The sequence below is a fragment of the Hippopotamus amphibius genome, chromosome 1 (genome assembly GCF_030028045.1).
Source record: "Hippopotamus amphibius kiboko isolate mHipAmp2 chromosome 1, mHipAmp2.hap2, whole genome shotgun sequence".
Lineage (NCBI taxonomy): Eukaryota > Metazoa > Chordata > Mammalia > Artiodactyla > Hippopotamidae > Hippopotamus > Hippopotamus amphibius.
In genome coordinates, this window is record NC_080186.1 from 7,350,844 (window position 1) to 7,376,092 (window position 25,249).

At 46.2% G+C, this 25,249-nt stretch overlaps 1 protein-coding gene across 1 annotated transcript; it reads left to right on the forward strand.

The window, feature by feature from the left end:
• Nucleotides 1-1,553: 1,553 nt before the first annotated feature.
• Nucleotides 1,554-19,231, forward strand: RBP7 (retinol binding protein 7). Its single transcript, XM_057695935.1, has 4 exons — nt 1,554-1,674; nt 14,607-14,785; nt 14,900-15,001; nt 18,977-19,231. Exons 1-4 carry the CDS (start codon nt 1,602-1,604, stop codon nt 19,025-19,027), a joined length of 405 nt encoding a protein of 134 aa, XP_057551918.1. The 5' UTR covers nt 1,554-1,601; the 3' UTR covers nt 19,028-19,231.
• Nucleotides 19,232-25,249: the final 6,018 nt, after the last annotated feature.

Here is a 25,249-nt window from a genome sequence, read left to right on the forward strand (position 1 = left end):
TGAGGGTGACAGAGTATAATGACGTTGGACATGTATCCAGAAGCCAAATCAGGAATGGCTTCATGAACCATGGGAGGGAGGGCAAATTTCCCCTTATGAAAAATGGGACAACACTGAAGCATTTTAAGTTGGGAGTGATAAGATCTGAATTACATTTCTCAAAAGCTTGCCTGGCTGTAGGATGGAGAATGGTTTGGTGGGATCAGAGTTGAAGCAGCAATCCAAGGAGGAGGCAAGACAGGATTGTGGCTGGGGTTAGGTTGGAAGAACCAACCGGATTTGCTGATGGATTGACATAGGTGAGCAGAGAAGGGAGAAACCCAATGTCTAATCGGCTTTGGGCTTAAGAACCAGGTGACTAGTGGTACAATTTATGGAGATGAGGAAAGCCAAGGAATAATTTTGTTTTATGCTTTCTGCCTTGGATATGTTACATTTGAATGCCTTTAAGTCATCCAGGAGGAGACATCAAGAGGCATCTTAAACAGTGAGAGGTGACACATGAGCTTGGGGGTCTGGCTGTCTGAGGTTGAATCCAGACTCTTCCACCAACTATATGACCTTGGGCAAGTTACTTAACCCCTCCTTGTCCCAGGTTTTGTCTCTGTCAAATGGAGATACTAAAGTAACTATTGGAGAGGTAGAATTTTGTGATAAATGATAATACACATAGTAATCAATAAATGTTGGCTATTAATATACTTGAGTCTGAAGCTCATGGGAGAGATGGGAAATGGACAGATAAGCAGTACACCTGAAACTAACACAACATTGTAAATCAACTATACTTCAATAAAAATTATTTTGAAAAAAACAAAAAGAAATAGATAAGTCTTGGAGCCAGCCTATAGAGATGGTGTTTGCCTTTCTCTACCAACAAGGCTAAAGACTAGATACTAGATTCCCCAGGCTCCCTTGCAGTTAGAAGTAAAATAGGACACAGTTTTGGCCAGTAAGTGTAAACAGTGATCGGATGAAAGGATAATGGCAGGTGGTGCTCTACTCCTTCTTTCCCACCTTGAATGTGGACGATGAGGCCGGAAACCCAGCAGCCAGTTCCTGACAGTGAGGTAACCGGCAGGAATGAAAGGCCAGGACAATCCCAGAGATGCCACTTCTTATGTCACGGAGTTGGCAAGTCATCACCAGCAACCGCTTAACCTAGGACTGCTTGATAGGTAAGAAAAACAACCTTCTGTTTATTGAGACCACTGGAGTTGGATTTATTGATATAGTACCTGCAGCGGACACAGTAATCGATGCCATGTGTTTGAAGGAGATCCCTTGGCCATGTTGGCAGAGAAAAAGTATGGCTCTGATGCCCATCTGGGGTACCCCCTCTTTGGAGTGACAGCAGAAGAGGAGGAAGCGCCAAGGAAAACTGAGTTATTCCAAGGGAGGTAGCAGAGACCCAGGGGCGCGTGGTGAAGGCAGCTAGGAGTGGAGGGGGTTTCCAGGAGGCCTGTGTCCAATGCTCCGCGCACAGCTCCTCCCCGCGCTGTCCCGTCGCGGTCCCGCCCCGGTCCCGCCTCCCCGGCCCGGCCCGGCATCTACCTCCCGAGTCCCCGCCGCCCGCCGCCAGTGCCGCCCCCAGCCCCGCCATGCCCGCCGACCTCAGCGGCACCTGGAACCTGCTCAGCAGCGACAACTTCGAGGGCTACATGCTGGCTCTAGGTATGGTGGAGGGCCGCGCGGGGGCCTCGGGCTCCGACCGCGCGTCCGGGTCAGGGCGGAGGCGGAGGGCTGGCCCGTGGGTCCGTCTCCCTGTCAATCCTTAGCCCTGTCCGTCCGTCCCCCGCAGTCTGCCTGCGGGTCTGCCAGTTCCCCCGCTTCCCCACCCCGGTCCATCCTCCATCCCCCTGTCCGTCCGTCTGACCATCGGTCTCCCACCCCCGTGCGTATGCCAGTCCCCCAGTCTGTCCTCCTGGCCCCCATCCTTCGCTCTCCCCCATCCGCCTGTCCCCGCACCCGTCTGGCCATGTCCCTCCCGTCCTTCCTCCTGTCACCCGTCCACCCGCCCGTTCCCCGTCCTTCCTTTTCCAGCGTCCGCCAGTCTCTCTGAAGGTCTGTCCGTCCGCCGGTGGCCCCGTCCATCTCTACCCCGCGGCCGAGGCTCCTGTCCCATAGGACTGGACTTCCAAGCAGGCGGGGGCACGGGTGGCGTGGGCACCTCGCGGGCAGACGCGGGGTCCGCCCGGGTGAGGGGGCGCCCTGGCCGGAAGCCCTTCCCGGGAGACCCTCGCCCCGCAGCCGCTTTAACGCGGGGCTCCGGGCAGCCGGCTCTGGGATACCCCGAGTCCAGCAGCGGTCCCGGGGAGGTCCCGGCCCGCAGCATCAGCATCAGCATCACCCGAAGCTGGTCCGGGACGCGGATTCCCGGGCCCCAGAGGACCATCCGGAGCCGGGTCTCCGGCTGCGCCCGCGCCCGCAGGTGACTCCGGTGCCCGGCAGAGTTCGGGAGCTACGTTTGAAGTCTTTAGTTTTCTGGTTTGTTCCCTCGAGGGCTTGAGAGAGGGATGTCAAGAAACCCAGATTCCTTAGACGCCACAACCCTCTCCCCTCCCACCCCGGGGCCCAATTCCAGCCGAGAGGACTGTGTGCCGGCTCCTGGAGGGGTAGCTTCCCTCGCCCCCTGCCCGGCTCGGCTCCGGCGCGCTGGGCGCAGAGGGAAAGGGAAGGCGGGGGCTTCCAGGGTGTGTAGGGGGGGCGACGGGGCCCCGGCCAATGACCTTGCTTCCCAGAGGGACCCGAGAGTTTATTTCCTGCCGTGACGGCAGGACGCCTCCCTTCCGTACCCGTTCTTAGTTTGTCCTGCCCTAAGTTTAATTCTTCAGACTTGGTGGTTCTGAGCACCTACCCTGTGCCCAGCGTTTGGCCTAAATGACACCGATCAGGGGCGCTACTGACAGTTGGGCCAGAGCAGCTGGGAGTCCGGGGGGCTGGGGCTGCGTCTGGCTCCGCCTCCTTATTATCCGACCTGGGCCTCAGTTTCTCCACCAGTAAATTGAGAGCAGGGGGTCCATTTTTTTCTTTTTTCTTTTAATTGCGCTAAAATAAATATAACATTAAATCGGCCATTTTAACCACATTTACAGTTCTAAGGCTCCAGTGTGTTTTAAAGATCTCGCAGCCTGTGGTAGGATTCTCCTCTCCCTCTCTCACATTAAGCAGGGAAGTCTGGAACTCCTCAAGCTAAATCAGATACATACTGACACAAAACCTTATAGGCAAGGAAAAAGTATTTTTTCTCTACCCATCTTAGGTTCATTGGCTGGGCTCTATAAATTAGACTAAAAAAGACAGAGTAACAAGACCCAAGCAGAAGTTTGTTAACGTGTACAGTGAATGCTGTCGGGAACATTCAGGGATGAATATCTCAGAGTGGTTAGAACTTCAGCTTATATGGCATCTTGGCAAAAAGTAATAATTTTGTAGAGACGTGACAAGACAAAGAAAAGGGCTTTGAGTTTCCAGGGGTGGCAATTATAGGAAGATAAATACACGGAGGAACTAATGGAAAATAAGAGCTAGTTAATGAAATTTATTATGTAAATTCTTCTGGTGCCATCTCTAGGCTGATAGGAGTTTAGCTTTGTCTTCCTAACTCTGTCCAACCTGATACAGAGAAAGAAGGGGGACACCTTTACAAAAGCATGTCCTGCTCCTGGGGGAGGGCAGAGAGCTTTTCTTCTGCTTTCCAATCATCTTCATTTCAAAATAGTCAGTATGACAAAGTGGCACATTTGGGGGTGGCATATTCTTCTACCCTTAATCTGAATCTCATTTCCTCTGTTTCCAATTCATAAGAAGAAATTAGTGATTATTTTTCCCAAAGGCAGTAAGTCTTGATAATTTACTTATCTACTCACCCCCAAATTAGTGGTAATGCGACTGTAAGGGTTTTCTTCCCTGGTTTCTCTGGCTAGTATCGGGCTTCTTTATGCAGGATAAAGTGTTAAAAATCAAGTGATGGCTTTGAATTTTGCTTTACTGTACTTTCTTTTTAGCAATTTGTATGGCTTTTAGAGAAAATTTATTAGAGAAGAAAATAGGAATGGAGTCAGGGTCAACATTTCAAGTGTGCGAAAACATCTTTTGTTAACCTGTCACGTATCACAAAGCAGCTTTCTGAGTGTTGTAATTAGTTTTTCAAATGTGTATTCATGGGATCCTTCACCTGTCCCCAGTACTGTCTTGCTTTTCCGTACGCTCTGCTGTGACCCCTTGTTTGAGAATTTTTTTTCATGATTTCAATAGAGGCTTATCAATTATCTGCCACTGTATGAGATCCTAGAAGCCAACAGAGGCTATTTATTTATTTCTGCATCAGGTCTTAGTTGTGGCACGCAGGATCTTTAGTTGTCCGTGTGGACTCCTAGTTGCAGCATGCATGTGGGATCTAGTTCCCTGACCAGAGATCAAAGCCAGGTTCCCTGCGTTGGGAGCATGGAGCCTTAGCCACTGGACCACCAGGGAGGTCCTGAGGCTATTTATTTACATCAGCTGTATTCATTTATCATCCAACCCATTTCACAAAAGATTAAGCTATAGAGTATTGAGTTGATTTCCTGCCTCACTACTCCTTTTTTTACATTTGGTTCAGGTTCCAGAAAGATACTGGATCCAGACAACATATGAACTCTTTTTAAATTAATGTATTAGTTAATTAATTTATTCATTTATTTTTTATTGGTTGCGTTGGGTCTTTGTTGCTGTATGGGCTTTCTCTAGTTGTGGAGAGCAGGGTCTACTCTTCATTGTGGTGTGCAGGCTTCTCATTGCAGTGGCTTCTCTTGTTGTGGAGCACGGGCTCTAGGTGTGCAGGCTTCAGTAGTTGTGGCTCGTGGGCTCTAGAGTACAGGCTCAGTAGTTGTGGAACATGGGCTTAGTTGCTCCACAGCATGTAGGATCTTCCCAGACCAGGGCTGAAACCCACATCCCCTGCATTGGCAGGTGGATTCTTAACCACTGTGCCACCAGAGAAGCCCCCAGACAACACATGAACTCTTATTTGCAGTCTGTTTCCCAAAAGAAATGTAAGTGTGCTAAGGATTTGTGGAATAGAGGCTAGTTAGTATAGAGCACCAAACTGGAAACTCAGATAAGTAGCCATTGATTGTTGGTAATAGAATCAAAGTCATATGACCAAGGGAGTCCAACTCGAGGATGGAAGATGCCTTAGAGGACTGGGGCAGGGAGAGTGGGGGGGACTCGAGGGGGGGGGTGTCAAGGAAGGGAGGGAATATGGGGATATGTGTATAAAAACAGTTGATTGAACCTGGTGTACCCCCCCAAAAAAAAATAATAATTAAAAAAAAAAAAAGTCATATGACCTCTGAGTTCCTTTATATTCCCCATTTGTTAGAGGTGGTTGGACCAGATTTGATATTCTAAGAGAGTCTAAAATACAAACCAAGGGGTCTCTTAGTGTTACCTGAAAACTGGATTCACCTCTTGGTGGGTGTCCAGCCAAAAGACACAAACAAGCCAAAAGATCAGGAGAAGAAAGGATTTATTATTACTTGCAGCAAGTAAGGAGAACACCAGGATCTTTCCCAAAGCAGTGTCTCCCTGAATAACAAAATTGGGGAAGTTTTAAGCTAAGGGTATATGTGTATTGGTGAAGGGGCTTAAGCAGAGGAGAATTCAGCATAGAATTGGGGCAGAGTCCAAGCTTTAGTTGATTCAAGTCAGGAGGGTCAACATCATCATTCCATCCTCCACCTGGGTGGGGGCCTTAGTTCCTGTGGAACTGAGACTGTATCAGATTGTTCTGTATATTCTTTGAGGAGGAATTGTTACCAGACTCAGGTTCAGCTTTTTGCTGCTCAAAAGCCAATACCCAAGGGAATTCCCTGGTGATCCAGTGGTTAGGACTTGGCACATTCTCTGCTGTGGCCCCAGGTCAATCCCTGGTCAGGGAACTAAAATCCCACAAGCCATGCCATGCAGAGAAAGAAAGAAAGAAAAGAAAGAAAGAAAGAAAGAAAGAAAGAAAGAAAGAAAGAAAGAAAGAAAGAAAGAAAGAAAGAAAGAAAGAAAGAAAGAAAGAGAAAAAAGAAAGAAAGACCAATATTCAAGAGGCAAGTGTTGGTAGAAAGGGAAGTTGCTTTAATCAGAAAAGCTGGCAATCTGAGGAGAAGGTGGGCTCATGTCAGCAAACCAACTCCAAAGATTCTGCTCAGCCATGAATGTTTTTAAAGGGAAAAAGGAAACAATCTCAGTTAATCATTAAGGTGGGAGGTCAGATTCTTCATCATTTTTCCATTGCATGCAAACCTGCTGACTTCTGATCTTCCTTTGGATGTTATTTTGCCTACATGGTCTGCCTGTAAATTTTCTAAGGAGGTTGCTGGGGGTAGAAAGCTAGTCATTCTTAATTTTTCATTCTTACTTCTTTTAATCTAGTGAAGGAATCAACAGGTTAGCCCAGGCATTGTGTACATTCAGTAGAGCATAAGTCAGGAGTTAGGTTAAATGTTACCTAGTGATCTAAGGCTTAAGGAGAACAGAAATAAGCAAGCAGGAAAGGGGCAAAATAGCTGCTTACAAAACTAGGACTCTGTTTCTTGTCTCCTTTTCCTTTGTTCCTGCGTTCCCCTACTTCCCTTAAGATCATTGATTACTAAGACTTGTTCAAGAGCAAGCATTGTGGCTGATGCCAAAATATTGGCTCCCTGTCAAAATGAGATAAGGAGACAGAATTTTGGAGAAGAAAGAAAAGATGGCTTTATTCTTTGCCATGCAAAGAGGGAACACAGCAGGCTTGCACCTCAGGAACTGTGCCCCCCTCCCTGGGGAATAGGGAGAGGTCTTATAGTCTATGGTCTATAGTCTATGGTCAGGGATCACGGCAGTAACAGTCTTGGATTCTTCTTTCCTCTGCAAACTTTCAAAAGGGTAGCTTTGCTGACAAGATTAGGGTGTGTGCAGGGTCTCAGGTGGTTGGGTCTCCTAATCTTGATGAGCTTCTCTGGTCCCTTTACTCTTACCTCAGGTGGTTTCTTGGCTGCTCCTCCCTTGCTTGGCAACTGTTCAAATCTGCCCTTTGGAACTCAGGGAAGGTCATGGAGGCTGGAGTCTTGCCTACAAAAAATGGGGAACAAAAAGGCCTCCATGGCTGGGAGGCCCACAGGGTGCCTCTCGGTTTCATGGCCAGGCCTAGAACACAAAATGGCTAGGCCAAAAATGGCTTCTCTTATGTCAAGAGAGCCATGCCTGGTTCTCTTTCTCTGGGGACCCCCAACCTATCTGCTTACATTAGCATTTTGTACAGCGGCTGAAATCAGCCTAAAACCTATTGCCAGTTGCCAAAACACTGGGAAGAAAATGATTTGGCACACATTGCTATTTGTGCGGCAAACACTCTCTTCTGCCTTCCTCGTGTAAAAACATAGACTCCCGGTCAGTGCAGTTCTCCTGGGCAAAATAGGGGCTGAAGTCCAGATGAGTGTAGAGTCTTGTTACTCAAGGACCAGCAGAACTCCTTAGAATGCAGACTCTTGTGCCTCATCCCAGATCCCAGGTCTGTGGTATCAGAATCTGCATTTAACCTGATTCTTACTTAGGTGATTCTGAAACTAAGTAGAACCATGTGGGGCCCTCCTGGGTACAAATCCTTTCTGTGTCCCTCTTGTTTGTAGGAAGAAGGCTTCATTCAGCTTCTTTGACCTTCCCTGAGTTCCAAAGATCAGATTCAAGTTGTTTATCAAGGAAAGGAGGGAATGCAGAAACAGAGGAGGAGCAGCCAAGAAACAATAGTGCAGCCTTGGAGCAGGGTCCTGGTTCCTCCTCAAGGAATATACATAAGAGCACCTTTGAGTTTTTCTGCAGGAACTAAGGCCCCCATCCAGGTGAAGGATGATAACTTCAGGCTGAGCACGGGATTCCTGGAGCACCACCCTGTTAATTCAGCACCAACTAATCCAAAGAAAGTCTGCACGTAATGGAAGGTAGCGAAGACTCTGACCCCCTTCCCAAATGATTCTCCTTTAAAAATGTTTATGGTTGAGTAGAATCTTCAGAGTTGGTTTTTGGACACCAGCCCACCATCTCCCCACATTGCTGGTCTCCTGAATAAGGCAACCTTTCTATTCTTACCAGCATTTGTCTCTCAGGTATTGGCTTTCTAGAGGAGTCAACCTGCCATGGGCATAGACTCCTAGGCTGGCTTGCCAAAATTGTTAGCAAACACAAGTTTCTGTTTTTTCCAGTAAATCCTGCAGGTACAGATGACTCCTGGCTTTAACCGCACGCTCAAAATTCAGTCTTGGATTATCAAAAGAACCCCAGCTTTGCCATTTCAGGGCCCAGTTTCCTTGAGGTCCCAATTAAGAACTTGCAAGCATACATAAGTCCAGCTGGTATTCCCATAGGTGGCTGTTTGCATGGGAGCTGTTTGGCCTTTGTGGCACAATTTCCCAGTATTGGTTTCATAGCCTAATTCGGATATAAGATATGATCTTAACAACTGTCTTTTTTTTTTAATTTAAAAAAATTTTTTATTTATTTTTACATTGGGTCTTCGTTACTATGCACAGGCTTTCTCTAGTTGTGGTGAGCAGGGGTTATTCTTCATTGTGGTGCGGTGGCTACTCTTGTTGTGGAGCACAAGCTCTAGACACATGTGCTTCAGTAGTTGCAGCATACGGGCTCAGTAGTTGTGGCTCATGGGCTCTAGAGTGCAGGCTCAGTAGTTGTGGCATATGGGCTTAGTTGCTCCACAGCATGTGGTATCTTCCTGGACCAGGGGTGGAACCCATGTCCCCTGCATTGGCAGGTGGTTTCTTAACCACTGTGCCACCAGGGAAGCCCCTGATCTGAACAACTTCTGAGGACAGTGTAGTGGATCACATGTGTGCTGCTTCTGAGTCTAACTCGCTGAGGAGGTACCCATAGGTCAGTTTGACTTCTTTTATGTGGCTCGGCTTCTCCCAGTGACAGCCTAAAACCATCATGGTGCTTGAAGTGCTAGGTGATCAGCCTCTGTCACACACCCCACATGAACAATTCTTACTTAATGGTCATGCTGGGATTGCCCTGTGGGATCACTGCACATCACCAGGATTGATCCTCTTTGGCGCTGGATAAATCATTCTCTCATTTCACTAGCAATTTTTGTTTAGACATATATCAACTCAATTTTTTTTCCAATATAAGCCAAGTTTAACAAAAACCCAGCCACCCGTGTTTCCCTGGGCCTCTTGCCCAGACCTCCTAGGCGCTGCCTAGGGAATTCCTCAATTCACTTAAGATTCCAAATCTTAAGTGAAAACCAGCTTGAATAAAAGTTTTAGGATTATCACCCAAAAAATGAGATCTGAATAGCAAGAGAACTCACCAGAAGACCGAAAGAGTACCAAGAAACTGGTGGGCCTCAATGGACTTGAAGCAAGATCTTCGTTCCCTGCCCAGGAATTGAACCTGGGTAGCCTGGGTGAAAACTGGTAATCCTAGCCACTAGACCACCAGGGCTAGAGGCTAGAAGTGGAGTAGCCCTGGCTCTTGTGCCCATTGAAAAGTGAATTTCTCAAGGAGGCAAAAAATGTAAAAACAGGTACAAAGTTTATTATTAGAGACACAGCACAACAGATGGGAGAACATGTAGAGAAACAGTTTATTTAAGACAGAAGCAAGGCAGAGATACACACCCAGAAAAAAGGGTGTGGGCGTCCTCCCTGATGTGGAGGAGGACAACACCAGAGAAGTGATTCAAATCACTTACTTAGCACAATTTTGGGGTCTTTGTTTACCTTTGCCAATTATCTCATTGCTTTTCCACACCTGACCTGCCCTAGGGCCCTTCCCAACACACGTGTGCATCTTTTTGCCACGATGGATTCCAGTGCAGAGGCCTGTGAGAGGTTTGACAACTCTGTATCATGGGGTGGTGCCCCCTCCCTTTTGGACCCCAAGGAGCCTTTCTGTGCATGTGTAGTTGGGGGAGGGGGTGTCCTTGATCTCAAGAATGAGAAGTATGTGGTCTCTTTATCTTCTATCCAAGCATGACTCAGCTCCTCCTTTCTCCTGACACTATGTTTATCTTGAAGTGTCTGTCCCTGAGGGATAGGTTCCAGCTGCTTAGCCTGGGGCCCATCCATCTCCTGCATCAGGTCCATGCTGGTACCAGGCGCAGATTCCAGGTAGATTCCAGGTGTCCTTTGGCAGATGTCTCTGATATCCTGTCAGCTACACCAAGTACATGTTGATGAAAAATGAATCAGTCAATCTGAGAAAGAAATGGAAAATTCTGAGCCAAATGTGAGGATTATAACCTGGAAAGAGCATCTCAGAAAGCTCTCAGAACTGTTCTGCCCATTAGAAGTCAAGACACAGTTTAAGTTTTTTGAGACAGAGGGCTGTACATCAAATGACTTATTATTGACAGTTTCCATAATCCAGATCTAAGCACCACTGTGGTGGGTCATGTGACCCCTTACGAGATTACATCTTATTTTTTAAGGGCTTGTCTTGATGCTGGGAGAACATCACTGTTTTTGGTTGAGCAGGTATTCCTGCCAATGGGAGAGCTTTGCTTGATGCATAAGGCAGATACACAATGCACAGTGCGGGGAGAGAGGAGGCCAAAGAGCAGAGAAGTTTATTTTTAAATTTTTCTTGTCTTGCCGTAAAATGAATTTTATTTCACAATGGTGAGGCCAAATAAACCAAAACATCAGAGTTTGGGGTGAGTTTGGAGCAGAGAAAGGTTTATCGCAGTGTCAAGCAGGGAGAACTCGAGGCTCATACTCAAAACTCCTGAAGTTTTGGTTGATTTCCAGGGAGAAGTTTTTAAAGGCAGAATTTGGGGTAAGGTCTGCAGGGTGTGTGACTTTCTTCTGATTGGCTGGTGGCGAGGTAACAGTGTGGTGCTCCAGGAATCTTGTGCTCAGCCTTAAGTTACAATCCTCCACCTGGGTGAGGGCCTTAGTTCCTGCAGAATAACTCAAAAGTATTGTTAGGTATATTCCTTGCCCCGAGGCAGCACTATTGTTTCTACTTCTTTCTTTCTGCATTCCTTCCTTTCCCTGATAAGCAACTTGAATCTGCTCTTTGGAACCCAGGGAAGCTCAAGGAGGCCGAATGATGCCTTCTTCCTACAAATAAGAAAGGAGGGACACGGAAAGGATCTAACACAGAAGTGCCCCACAGAGTTATGCTCCGTTTCAATGTGCCCAAGCCAGTGTCGACTTAAAAATAATGCACAACATGAGAGTTGCGAGTTGAGTTTATTTGGGGTAAAATGAGGACAGCAACCCGGGAGACAGCATCCCAGATAATTCTGAGAAACTGTTCCAAAGAGGCAGAGGGGAAGGTTAGTATCTATGTATTCTTGATAAAGGAGGAGTACATGCAATCAAACACATTTTTTGTAAGGGGTTTCTGCTAGTCAGGAGGAGCAGATGTCGCCACGTAAGGATTTAGTGCTTTTCTAGATATGAGGAGATGTAAGGGTGGGTCTGATTTCCTGAAAACATCTAATTATCTGAAGACCTGTTCCGCCCATCCTCCAAAGTACAGAGTGCCTCATTCCTGGTCTCCACCCTGAATTCCCTTCAGGGGATGTGGAAGGTCAGCAGCTACAGCAGCACAAAGTGATTTAATTCTTGTACAGGCAGATGGCAAGTTCCAGTTTATAGTTGACACGAGCATCTCTTTTGAGGGGGGAAAATTACTCCTTTTGGACTAGAGCTGATCCTGCAGCTCCATAACATGTCTCTGATACTGCTCTTTCCTAGATTCTGCCAAATTGCAGGGAGAAGAAAGGCAACTTGTCCTTTGGACATTGAAGAAAATTTGCTTGGGTTCTAAAGTCTGGAGGAGCTAGCTTTGGATTTGGGAGTTCTTGGTGGACCCCGCAGTAGCCAAGGAAAACCCAGGGTGTGAAGATCTAGGCAGGAAGGAACTCTGTGGTAATGGCTGCAGGGCTTGACCATCTTGTCCAAGACTCCCTTCAATCTCATTAGGAACATGAGAAGGCAGGGATGTTACCAACTTGTCCAAGGTCACTGCATAAGCTGGGATTTAAAGCCAGTTTCTTTGGTTCCAAGACCCACATTGCCTCAAATTTAGAAGCAGATCTGGGATGAAGGGTTAATGTGAACAGATGAAGTTCAGAAAAGGATATGTTTGTGTTGACCTCCTTAAGGTTCTGCACTAAAATGTATATGCTCACACTTGTAATGGTATGTGCATTATTTAGATTGTCTCTTCCCCCTGCTGGAATGCCTTATTTCCTGCTTAATAATCTGATGGTATGGGGACATCCCTGGTGGTCCAGTGGTAAAGAATCTGCCTTCCAATGAAGAGGATACGGGTTTGATCCCTGGTCAGGGAGCAAAAATCATACATGCCACGGAGCAACTAAGCCCAGGAGCCACAGCTACTGAGCTCGCGCACCTCAACTAGAGAGCCTGTGTGCCTCAAACTACAGAGCCCACTCACCCTGGAGCCCATGCGCCACAACTAGAGAAGAGAAAACCCACACACCGCAACTAGAGAGAAGTTTGTGCGCCCCAACAAAAGACCCCGCATGCATCATTGAAGACCTGATGCAGTCAAAAATAAATAAATAAGTAAATAAATAAACATAATGATGCAAATACTAATTATTAAAAAAAAAACCTGATGGTATGGAAAAGCATGGTTTGACCCTTTAAAAGACCAGCCTTGCAACTGCAAATCTGTTAAGTGACAATCTTACAATGTGATAGTACAAATTATAAATTTACTAGCAACAAGTCATATCACTGATTGTAAAAGCATAGCTGATCATCTAAAGTAATCATCCAAAGTTTGATTTCTTGTTTTTGTTTTTGCTCCAGATACAGAATAGGGTTTAAGGAAAGTCAGTGATAACTATTTTAAATTTGGTATGGTCATTTTATTTTATTTTTATTTTTTAAAATATTTATGTATTTATGTATTGGCTGTGTTGTGTCTTCTTTGCTGCGCACAGGCTTTGTTTAGTTGCAGTGAACAGAGGCTACTCTTTGTTGAGGTGTGTGGGCTTCTCATTGTGGTGGCTTCTCTTGTTGTGGAGCACGGGCTCTAGAGCACAGGCTCAGTAGTTGTGGCCCCCCCAAAATAAAATACTTAAATAAAGAAAAAAGAAATGGTGAGGGCTAAAGAGATGCTGCAGGAGCCCTACTTAGGGCTTGGCCACGTTTTCTAGGCTGGAAATGGAGGTGTGAGGCACTTGGCTCTGAGAAGCACAGCTAGCCCTGAGTGGCAGTCGTGTCAGAAAAAAATGAATCTATTAGGCAAATAAATTAAAACAGGGGTCAACTCTGAGACCAAGCTACTTGCAATGAGGCACGTAAGTCTCTTAAATGAAGATTCCTGCAACTTTATTCTGCATAATAGGACAATCCCTGAATAGGAGAACCATGCCCTGTGACTCATAGAAATGTGCAGGGTGACGAGGCAGCATACAGTTGTGGCTGCCTGATCATGTGAGATCATGTCATCTGCTCTAAATGTTCCAGGGCTCCCATCCGACTCCATCTTGCTATGCATTAAAGCCCGATGGTCCTTACGGTCCCCTCGCATCTCATCTCTAGGTCCTCTCCTCCTCCTCATTTTCCCTCATTCTGCTCCAGCCACCCCAGACTTCCAGGGGTTCCTGAGACCATCTGGCAGACCCTTCCTAGGAGTCCTTGTGACCTCTGTCTTACACTTCTTTCCCCCCAGATCTGCACGGTTCACTTCACCTCCCTCAGCTCTGGCTGAAATTGCACTGGTCTTCCCTAATATTTAAAATAGCAATCCTTACTTCTAGTATATAAGGTGTTCAAAGCCACTGAATGGGAACTCTCTATACTAAAACCCTGATCATCTCGGCATTCCATGTTTTGGTGTATGACTCTTTTTTAAAGCTTATTAAAGATTTCTCAATGTATAGTAATATTTGCAGGATTACAATGTTTTCTTTTTAATTTTTTCTTTTTTTTTGTTTTAATTTTTAAAATTAAAAAAATTTTTGACTATTATTTTTTTGTTTGCTTGGCTGCACCGCACAGCTTGCAGGATCTTGGTTCCCAGACCAAGGATCGAACCCAGGCTTTTTGCAGTGAAAGCACCGAGTCCTTAACCACTGGACTGCCAGGGAATTCCCTGTTTGTTTTCCTTTTCTGTTAGAGGTGTTTTTGTTTTGTTTTGTTTTCAGTGTTGTTCAGAAACTCTTCAAATGCTGTCTTAATTGGAAGTGTAAATATATAAAGCAGAAAAAGGCAGCACTGCTGTGACTGAGGCTGGATTGGGGCCTGAGCCCTGTCCCCTTGGCTTCCTTGTCCTCTTGTCAGTCTCCGAGGGGATTTCCAGAACTGCCTCAGCCATGCCCAGCTTCAAATCCATCACCTAGTGCACAGCCAGCCAAATGAGACGTCCCTGAAAGCTGTTCGAGCTTTTTCATCAGCCTGTGGATGGAGGTTTGCCAGGATAGCTGACCCTGTAGATGCAATTTGGGCAGGAAAAGATGACATAGAAGCTGTACAAGAAACACTAGGCATCAAACACAGTGATTGGAGGACAGCAGCCAAACTCTCAGCTTTTACATCTCGAGGAAATGTTGAAATGTCTTTTCTTTCTAAAATATTATTTTTCAGATATTGACTTTGCCACACGTAAGATAGCCAAGCTGCTGAAGCCACAGAAAGTGATTGAGCAGAATGGGAATTCTTTTACCATCCACACGACCAGCAGCTTCAGGAACTACCTTGTGACATTTAAAGTTGGAGAAGAATTTGATGAGGACAATAAAGGCCTGGATAACAGGAAATGCAAGGTAAAAATGAATGACATAGGCTTTTAGCCTTGCAAGGTTACCTTGGCACCCTCCCTAGTAATACCCAAGGTTGCTGCCAAAGCAAACCACTATTCTCTCCCATCCCTCATGCAGAGCTTGGTCACCTGGGACAATGAGCGACTCACCTGTGTGCAGAAGGGGGAAAAGAAGAACAGAGGCTGGAGCCATTGGATTGAAGGGGACCAACTCCACCTGGTACTTGCCCTATTTTGTTCTTTTTTTTTATTTTATTAAAGTATAGTTGATTTACAGTGTGTTAATTTCTGCTGTACAGCAAAGTGATTCAGTTATACATGTATACACATTTTTTTAATATTCTTTTCTATTATGGTTTACCCCAGGACATTGAATATAGTTCCCTGTACTATACAGTAGGACCTTGTCCACCCATTCTTTTAAATAATTTATTTATTTATTTATTTATTTATTGGCTGCTTTGGGTCTTCATTGCTGCGCTTGGGCTTTCTCTAGTTTCGGTAAGTGGGGGCTACTCTTCATTGCAGAGCGCAGGCTTCTTATTGAGGCGGCTTCTCTTGTTGCGGAGCATGGGCTCTAGGCGCACAGGCTTCAGTAGTTGTGGCACACGGGCTCAGTAGTTGTAGCTCTCAGACTCTAGAGAGCAGGCTCAGTAGTTGTGGTGCATGGGCTTAGTTGCCGAGGCATGTGGGATCTTCCCGGACCAGGGCTCAAATCCATGTCTCCTGCATTGGTAGGCAGATTCTTAGCCACTGCACCACCAGGGAAGTCTCAGCCATTCTTTTTTTTTTTTTTTTTTTTAATATTATTTATTTTGGCTGTGTTGGGTCCTCACTGTGGTGCGTGGGCTTCTCAGTGTGGTGGCTTCTCTTATTGTGGAGTATGGTCTGTAGGCATGCAGGTTTCAGTAGTTGCAGCACGTGGGCTCAGTAGTTGTGGCTCACGTGCTTTAGGGCACAGGCTCAGCAGTTGTGCTGCATGGGCTTAGTTGCTCTGTAGCATGTGGGATCTTCTCAGACCAGGGATCGAACCCATGTCCCCTGCATTGGCAGGCGGATTCTTAACCACTGTGCCACCAGGGAAGTCCTGTCCATCCATTCTATATGTAATATTTTGCATCTACTAACCCCAAACTACCAGTTCATCCCTCCTCCACCCCCTCACCCCCTTGGCAACCACAAGTCTGTTCTCCACGTCTGTGAGTCTGTTTGTGCTTCATAGATAGGTTCATTTGTGTCATATTTTAGCTTCCATATATAAGTGATATCACACGATATTTTTCTTTCTCTTTCTAACTTACACAGAGAGTATGATAATCTCTAGGTTCATCCATATTGCTGCAGATGGCATTATTTCATTCTTTTTTATGGCTGAGTAGTATTCCATTATATATACATATATATAGCACATCTGCTTTATCCGTTCATCTGTTGATGGACATTTAGATTGTTTCCATGTAGACTTTTTAATGATGACCAGTCTGACTGGTATAAGGTAGTACCTCATTGTAGTTTTGATTTGCATTTCTCTAATAATTAGTGATGTTTTGATTTGCATTTCTCTAATAATTAGTGGTGTTGAGCATCTTTTCATGTTCCTATTGGCCATTTGTATGTCTTCTTTGGAGAAATGTCTATTTAGGTCTTCTGCCCATTTTTTTGATTGGGTTGTTTGTTTGTTTGTTTTCTCTTGTTGAGTGTTCTTATTTTTGATGAGATTATTAAAGAAAATGTTAAACAGGAAACCATGACCAGCAATCCCACCATCTGAATCCAATTCTTTTCAATTTAGTGTCTTACCTTCCAGTCTTACCTTCCAATCTGTCAGTATATTCTGCCTTTTCATTCAATAGAAAAACATATTCCGGGTTTCTAAATAATTTCCCTGTTGAATTCATCATGTATACATTGAATACATGTAATAAGGTAACAAACTGGCTGCATAATATTCCATGGGGTTCATGAACTCTCATACTAGTAAAACATTTTCTTAATTTCAGTGTCTAGGAATATTGTTTCAGGGTGTTTTCGGCTATTTCTTAAATTCGCATAAGCAGAGCTTTTTGCATGCAGAGATTTATTCCCTTAGGAAGAATTCACAGAGGGGATGAGTGTTGTCAGAGACAACAAAGTTGCCTCTTGCTACTTTGTTGCCTTACTCATTCCCCAAAGGGTGTATCAGGACTTCCCTGGTGGTCCAGTGGTTAGGATTCCAGCCCTTTCACTGCCGAGGGCGTGGGTTCAATCCCTGGTTGGGGAAGTAAGATCCCGCAAACTACACAGCAAGGCCAAAAGAAAAGAAAAGAAACAAACAAACAAAAGAGTGTATCAATTTCTTATGCCACCAGCACTTCCATACAAGTTATAGCGCGACCTAATCAATAATCTCTGGGGACTTCCCTGGTGGCGCAGTGGTTAGGAATCCACCTGCCAATGCGGGGGATATGGATTGGAGCCCTGGTCCGGGAAGATCCCACGTGCCTCGGAGCAACTAAGCCCGTGACCCTCAACTACTGAGCCCGCGCTCTGCAGCCTGTGCTCTGCAACAAAAGAAGCCACTGCACTGAAAAGCCTGTGCACCGCAAAGAAAAGTGGCCCCCACTCACCACAGCTAGAGAAAGCCCATGCACAGCAATGAAGACCCAGTGCAGCCAATAAATAAATAAATGTATTAAAAAATTAATTTCTAAATGGCTTAATTATGGCTTTTAAAATGAGAATTTCTTCCTGCCATGTATGTGTGTTACAATGGCTTACATTTTTTGAGCGATGAGTTTGTGTGCAATCACTTAGCTAAATCCTTTGAGTGCATTTTCTCACTTAGTCTTCAAGACAATCCTGTGAAAGGGACACTATTTTTCCCATTTACAAATGAAGAGATTGAGATTTAGAAATGCCCCAAGCTTGCAGAGCAGAGATTCAAATCTAAGTCTGACGAGAATGTGTGCTTTCAACCCTATGCTGTTTTTGGTCTCAGTGTACATATGAAATCTAGGTGAGAGCCATGAAAACAAAATTAGAGAACTTATCTTAAAGTTGGATATGGGTGGTCTTTGAGGGTCTGGGGAGTCTTTGATTACAAAGACATTGAAGGTATTTTGATTCTTAGACTGACAAATCTCACACTCTTCTGGCAATAAAAATAAAGTTAAGAAACTTGCCATCACAAAAATGTAACATGGAACTACAAAGAAAACACAAATATGTTTGAGGATTCAGATTAGTTGGTTGTAAGAAGTAATGTTCAAATTGCATGCACCTTCTTTGGCATATCCAAGAACTCTCCCCAAGCGGAGGGTAGAAGGACCCTTGCCCTAAGGATGCTCTTGGTATGAGTCTTAACAATCTGTGATACAATAATAATAAATATTTGGTCTTTGTACCTGGTTCCTAAAACCCCTGGAATCTCCAGAGAAATAAGAGGGTTTTCTGTGTGCTAATAAGATGGCTCGTGGCTGGAGACCCTAGAGAGCTTCAAAATGGGGGCTGGTCCCAAGAAAGATCAAGGCATGATTAGAAGGCTGAAACTTTCAGCCCAGCCCCTGAGCTCAGGCGAGGGAAGAGGAGCTCAAGATTTAGTTAATCACCAATGGCCAATGATGTAAGCTATGATGTAATGAACCATGTAATGAAATCTCCAAAAAAAAACCCTACATAAGGGGGTTCAGAGAACCTCCTGGTTGGTAAAGACATAAAAGTGCTGGAAGGGTAGCCCTCCTGGAGAGGGTGTGGAGCTCGGCACACCAAGCCAACCCCCGCCTCCCAATACCTTCTCCCATACATCTCTTCCGTTTGGCTGTTCCTAAGTTACATCCTTTATGATAAACCTGTACATGTAATTAAAGAGTGTTTCTGTGAGACATTCTAGCAAAGTATTGAACCTGAGGAGGGGGTTGTGGGAATCCCCAATTTACACTTGGTCGGCCGGAAGTATGGGTGGCTTGGGACCTGTGATTGATGTCTGAAATAGGGCAATCTTGTGAGACTAAGCCCTCGACCTGTGGGGTCTGCACTAGCTCTGGTCCTCTGTGTCAGAACTGAATTAAATTCTTGGCCATCCAGTTTGGCGTCAGAGGGTTGGAGATGTGGGATTGGAAAAACCATGTACATCGTGTCAGAAGTGTTGTAACTAATAATACTAGTAGACCACATGCCAACTCATCTTCTTTCCTTCTCCCTTCCTCCCTGTCCCCAGGAAATGTTCTGTGAAGGCCAAGTGTGCAAACAGACGTTCCAGAGAGCTTGATCTGTATCCAACCGGAGTCCACGTGTGACAGCAGCTTAATGCTGAGTTATATTCCAGAATGAATAGAAATTGATCTGTCCTGGTTTGGAGGTGGTGCCTCGTGGTCAGAGAGATGTCACACAGCCTGTACCAGGAGCCATTTGGATTGTGGGAAAACTCAGCTTCAATAAACCTGTCCAATGATTCTGACTTTTTCCTTCTAAATTGAGTGCATCTCCTTATTTTCAGAAATATTTGGAAGACATAGGTGCACCATTGACACACTGATGAACAAGTTGTAATTCCCGCCTTCCAGATCTAGTGAGGAAAATAGAGGAAACAGGCAGTCTGAACAGTGTTGAGAATTACACGCAGCTGTGAGAACTCAGGAGGGGCAAACCGGACATCTGGGGATGGGCAAGTGGTGGCAAGGGTCTGGGGTCTTTCTGGAGGTGATCCTTAAGATGGGACCTGAAGCACAGGTAAGCAGGAGGCATTGGGAAGCATTCTAGGCAAAAACTGCAGGGATGTTTGAAGAACTGAAAAGATTGCTTTAGCTGTAGCATAGGAGAGATGGCAGGGGAAACTGACATGACAGTCAGAGACCCTACCATGAAGAGTCTTGAATGCTAGGGTAAAGAAATGAGATTTTTGTCCCCAAAGTAATAGGAAGATGGTGACGGATATTAAAGATATGCACAGGACTTCCTAGGTGGCGCAGTGGGTAAAGAATCCACCTGCCAATGCAGGGGACATGGGTTCGATCCCTGCCCCAGGAAGATCCCACATGCCGCGGAGCAACTAAGCCCGTGAGCCACAACTATTGAGCCCACGTGCTGCAACTACTGAAGCCCACAGGCCTAGAGCCTGTGCTCTGTGAGAAGAAAGGCCACCACAATGAGAAGCCCGCGTACTACAACAAAGAGTAGCCCCTGCTCACCGCAACTAGAGAAAGCCTGTGTGCAGCAATGAAGACCCAACACAACCAATAAAATAAATAAATAAATTAAAATAACGATAATAATAAAGATATGCACAACCAGGGTGGCTCATAGAAGGTAACTCTGACTGCAGAGGGAAGAAAGGATTGTGGGTGGGGCTGAATTCAGGAGGCAGTTTAGAAAGCCCGGAAGAGATCACAGTGTGAGATGACATTGTTCAGGCTCACCTGGAGCCCAGGTCTCAAATACGGGGAAAGGACTCTTGGGACTGGAGAGAAGTAACCAATTATTTAGGAGGCAGAATCTATAGTCCAAGGTGATGAATGAGATGGAGGGAGGCTGGCAGGGGGAAGAATCAAGGGAGGTGCTCTGTTTTGGTTCAGGCAGCTATAGGAAGGTTGAGGCCCATCAGAAAGAATAACACAAGCAGAAGAGGGAAGTGGAGTCAGAACTTCAGATTCCAAGGTGCCTGTGCCCAGTGAAAGCCAGGCTACCAGGAGACAATGGATAGATGGGTCCAGGGACACGTACAAGTTGTCGAGCATATAAACTGCGCACGTGGTTGAGACTGTCTGGGACATCGTATTTAAAGCGAGAAGAGAGAAACCTAAAGTACAAACCCCACAGCCCTGTGACTGGAGGGGCTGGAAAAACAGGGTGGCATCAGGGAAGCAAAGGAAGGAACCGTTTTAGGATCGAGGGAGTGTTCAGCGCTCGCTGAGATGCCCGAGGTATCCATGAGGCGATTGTGCAAGATTTTGCCATGTTGGTGAGGATGTCTTACTGTGGCACAACTGATACTGAAGCGGCGCACGAAGGGAACCAGCAGAGGTGAAGAGGTACAGACAGTAACAAGCAGAAGGAATGTGGTGGTAGTTTCAGGGAGTCTTGGGAGCGAGCAAGTTGGCAAGATGGATGGAATCGATGGACCACAGAGTCTATGTCAGATAAAGCAAGTCAGGGAAGGGGACTCATGGTCACTGAGCACTCACCACTAGGTCTGTGCCTGTAAGGAGGTTACCGTCTGCTGGTGTTGACAGAAAACTATAGGAAGTTAAAGTCTGAGTATCAGAAATAGCTCCAAGGATGTTGCAGCCATCAAGCCATCAGCCACTGCGCTGCCTCCAACTGTGCACCCTGAGGGGCCCCAGAATGGAGAAAAATAGGATACTGGCCTTAGATAGTTAAGGTGCATAGCAAAGGAATGATTTCAATGAGCCCAGACTCTTGCATCTTGCCTTACATAGAAAAGTGCTAAATTCATTAACTTGCGAAGTCTGGTTTTTCTTTAATTAACAGTAATCTTGTGATGTTCTGACTACCTGGTTTTTGTTGCAAAAACTCCTATATATCCTGGCTCCTCCCTTACCTCTTTGGAGCAGTCCCTCAGTACTATATGAGAGGCTGGTTCCTGGGCTTAAGTCCTCACTAAGTCCGCCGAATAAAACATAATTCTCAACTTTTAGGTTGTGCTTTTTTTTTTTCCCAGTTGACATAAGTAATAGAAACCAAGTTGTTAGTTTGACCTTAGAAGCAGTGACTTTGGAGCCAAATGAAGTCAGAAGACAGTTGTAGATCCAATTAGATATGATGATCCCACCAGATAGAATCAGGCAGTAAGTGGATTAGCTAAGGCTGCAGACCCGGTCAGATTTGAGAATTAATGTAGTGAGTAACCCAAATCCTAGGCTGTGGGCTGAGACCACCCCTTTTTAGAAATCTCCTAACATGACAGCATTGCTTTGAGGCGGTTTGAAACAACAGGCTCTGGTGGGAAGGCAAAGTTTTATTAGCATATTTTAATTTATCCAAATATGGGAGGACTTCCCTGGTGGTCCAGTGGTTAAGACTCCGCACTTCCAATGCAGGAGGCCCGGGTTCTATCCCTAGTTAGTGAACAAGATCCCACACACATGCCATAACTAAAGATACTGCATGCCGCAACAGAGATCCCAGGTGCAGCAACTAAGGCTTGGCGCAGTCAAGTAAATAAATAAATAAATAAATAAATATTAAAAACTATATATGGGGAATTCCCTAGCCGTCCAGTGGTTAGGACTCAGCGCTTTCACTGCCCGTCGCCCCGGGTTCAGTCCCTGGTCGCGGAACTAAGATCCTGCAAGCCGTGTAGTGTGGCCAAAGAAACAAAAACAAATATGAAAAACTTGCTGACCCCAGGACCGTGCTAACTCTTGGAAATTTTTAGCAGTGAAAACAATGAAAAATTCTTCCCCTCATGGACCAAAGGGAGAAGGTAGAGAATAAACAGGTTAAACATACAGTGGTAAGTGCTATCAAAAAGAAAAAAAGTATCCAAGGAGAGTAGAGAAAACAGGTTGTTGGTGGTGTCCTTTCAAGCAAGATGGTTAAGAAAATCTCAGGAAAGTGATACTTAGGCAGGGTCATAGGACAAGGAAACAAGCTTTGTGGTGAGCTGGGGGGCAAGAGACCCAGCGCAAAGGGCCTGAAGTGAAAGGATGTGTGAGGTTCTGGAGGGGCAGCAGGGAGGCAGAGGGAGCAGGGCCGGGAGTAGGAGATGAAGTTGGCTTTTGGCAGCGCCAGGGTTTTTTGATCAATCTTATCTGCTAGACCAGCGGTCCCCAACCTTCTTGGCACCAGGGACGGGTTTGGTGGAAGGCAATTTTTCCACCGGGGGGGGGGGGGGGGCGGCGGGGGCGGGGCATGGTATGCCAGAGATGGGAAGAGGCAAATGAGGCTGCTCACCTCCCGCTGAGCGGCCTGGTTCCTAACAGGTGCCGACCAGTACGGGGTCTGCCCCGCGCCCCGACCCCCGTGGGTTGGGACGCCCCTGTGTTAGACTGCTGCTCAGCAGTACGTGGAACTATCCACTTCAGTTCAGGGTCTAGAGCAGTTTTTGTTGTTTGTTTGTTCAGTCCTTCAAGGTGCCAAGTTATGAGGCCCTCAGGTCACAGGAAAAGAGCATCACTTTTAGCAAAGGTGGGATCCATCCACCTCCACCTGCAGGCTCACCAGCTCCAGAGCGGCTGGCCCTCCTCCATCCCTCCCTCATAAGACTTGAGGTAAAGCCACAACGAGTAATCAGCAACAGTTCTCTGCCTTTCTCCTTGGTTTCTCTTCCTCCTTCCTCTCACCTTATGACTAGGAAACATTTCTTTAAAAAAAATTCCCCACTGATGCAAGCTACCAAATCAAGATGGCAGTTGTTTTCGTTTGAACCTTCATCCCCTTACCCCTGCAGATGTCCGTTTCTTCGGGCATTTTATTAAAAGTTTTAAGCGTTAGAAATTAAAACTCTTCTCCTTCTCCGAGGAAAAGACTGGTATACAGCTTCCTATGGCGTTTATTTTGGCTCCAGTTATGAAGGGCTCAGAATCTAGCCTCCACGAGGCAGTTTTTGTTTCGGTCAGGAGAGGTCCCCCGGGGAAGGGCTGTGCGGATTTTTCTGGGCGGCTCTGGGAGCAGCTGCCACGAGTCCTCCCTGGAAGGAAGGGGAGGGTGGCCGTGTCCACGTGGAGCACCCGGCTCGCATTGCAGGAGCCTGACGTGTGGGAGCGTGGCGCGCTGAGGCTGTTTGTTCCCCAACGTTATTGCTGGCCATCCTGTAAGAGCAGCATGAGATACATGATGTAGGATAATTAGGGGATGCCTCCGGACCTGGGAAGCGGAGAAAGGCTTCTGGGAGGTCAGGAGTTTTCCAGCGAATGGTGCGCGCTGCAGAGCTGGCGCCGCCCGCCGCCATCCAAACATCGGGAAGGGGCCCGAGAGCCGGGGAGGGGAGGACCCCCCTGGGGATCTGCAGTTGAGGGAGGTTGGGGGGGCGGTGGCGAGCCGTCTGGGGTGGTCCCGGATGTAGCGGATGCTGCGGAGGCGCAGGGGGACCCTGACGCGCCTCCTTCTGGATGAGCCCCGCATCGTCTTCTCGCGCGGCATCTGCGGACGGCGGGAGGGCCCTTGCTCTCTTTTTTCTCTTTTCTTTCCTTTCCTTTTTTTTTCTTTTTTAGTGGTTTTTTAAAAATAATGGTAAACTATACATAAAATGTACCATTTCAACTATTAAGAGCACAGTTCAATAGCATTCAGTCCATTCACATTGCTGTGCAGCCACCACCACCAGGATTTTTTAAATTTCCCAAGCTGAAACTCTGTCCCCGTGAAACACCTCCTCGTTCCTGCTGCCCCCATCCCGTGGCAACCTCCATTCTACCTCCTGTTTCTATGAATTTGACTCTTCGCGTGTGTGGAATCGTATGTTTGTCCTTCTGTGTCTGGCAAATTTCGAGCAGCATAAGTCTTCAGGATTCATCCATGCGGTAGCCTGTGTTAGCATTTCCTTCCCTGAGACTTCCAGGGTGGCACAATGGTTAAGAATCCGCCTGCCAATGCAGGGGACACGGGTTTGATCCCTAGTCCAGGAAGGTCCCACATGCCCCAGAGCAATTAAGCCCCGTGTGCCACAACTACTGAGCCTGCAATCTAAAGCCCAAGAGCCACAACTATTGATCCTGTGTGCCACAACTACTGAGCCTGCACTCTAAAGCCCGAGAGCCACAACTATTGAGCCCGTGTGCCACAACTACTGAAGGCTGCATGCCTAGAGCCCATCCTCTGCAACAAGAGAAACGGCCACAATGAGAAGCCTGTGCACCACAACAAAGAGTAGCCCCTGCTCTCCGCAACTAGAGAAAGCCAGTACATAGCAATGAATACCTAATGCAGCCAAGAAAGAAAGAAAGAAAGAAGAAAGAAAGAAAAAGAATTTCCTTCCCTTTAAAGGCTGACACTCCATTGCATTGCAGGGATGGACCACATTTTGTGTATCCATTCACCTTCCAGTGGATACTTGGGCTGCTTCCACCTTCTGGCTATTGTGAATGATGGTGCTGTGAACACAAGTGTGCAAATATCCATTTGAGTCCCTGCTTTCAATTCTTTTGACTGTATACAGAAGTGCAATTTCTGGGTCACATGGTGATTCTGTGTTTTAACTTTTTGAGGACCCGCCAACAGTGTACCAGAGCAGCTGTGCCATTTTGCATTCTCACCAACAGTGCACGTGTCCCAGTTTCTGCACATTCTTACAAATGCGTTTTCTATTCTTTTTCATAATAGCTATCCTAATGGGTGCATTTTTAAAAACTGGTAATTTACTCATAACAAAGTTTGCCATCTCAACTATTTTATTAAAGTGTACAATTTGATGGTAGTAAGTACACTCACAATGTTGTGTAACGGTCACCACTGTCTAGTTCTAGAACTTTTTTATCACCTCAGATGGAAACCCCTTCCGCACAGCCCCTGGAAACCATTAATCTACTTTCTA

Coding starts and splice junctions, on each gene's coding strand:
- RBP7 (XM_057695935.1), top strand. CDS start 1,602: ATGCCCGCCGACCTCAGCGGCACCTGGAACCTGCTCAGCAGCGACAAC. Junction 1,675..14,606: donor GGGCTACATGCTGGCTCTAG/GTATGGTGGAGG, acceptor ATTATTTTTCAG/ATATTGACTTTGCCACACGT. Junction 15,002..18,976: donor AAGGGGACCAACTCCACCTG/GTACTTGCCCTA, acceptor CCCTGTCCCCAG/GAAATGTTCTGTGAAGGCCA.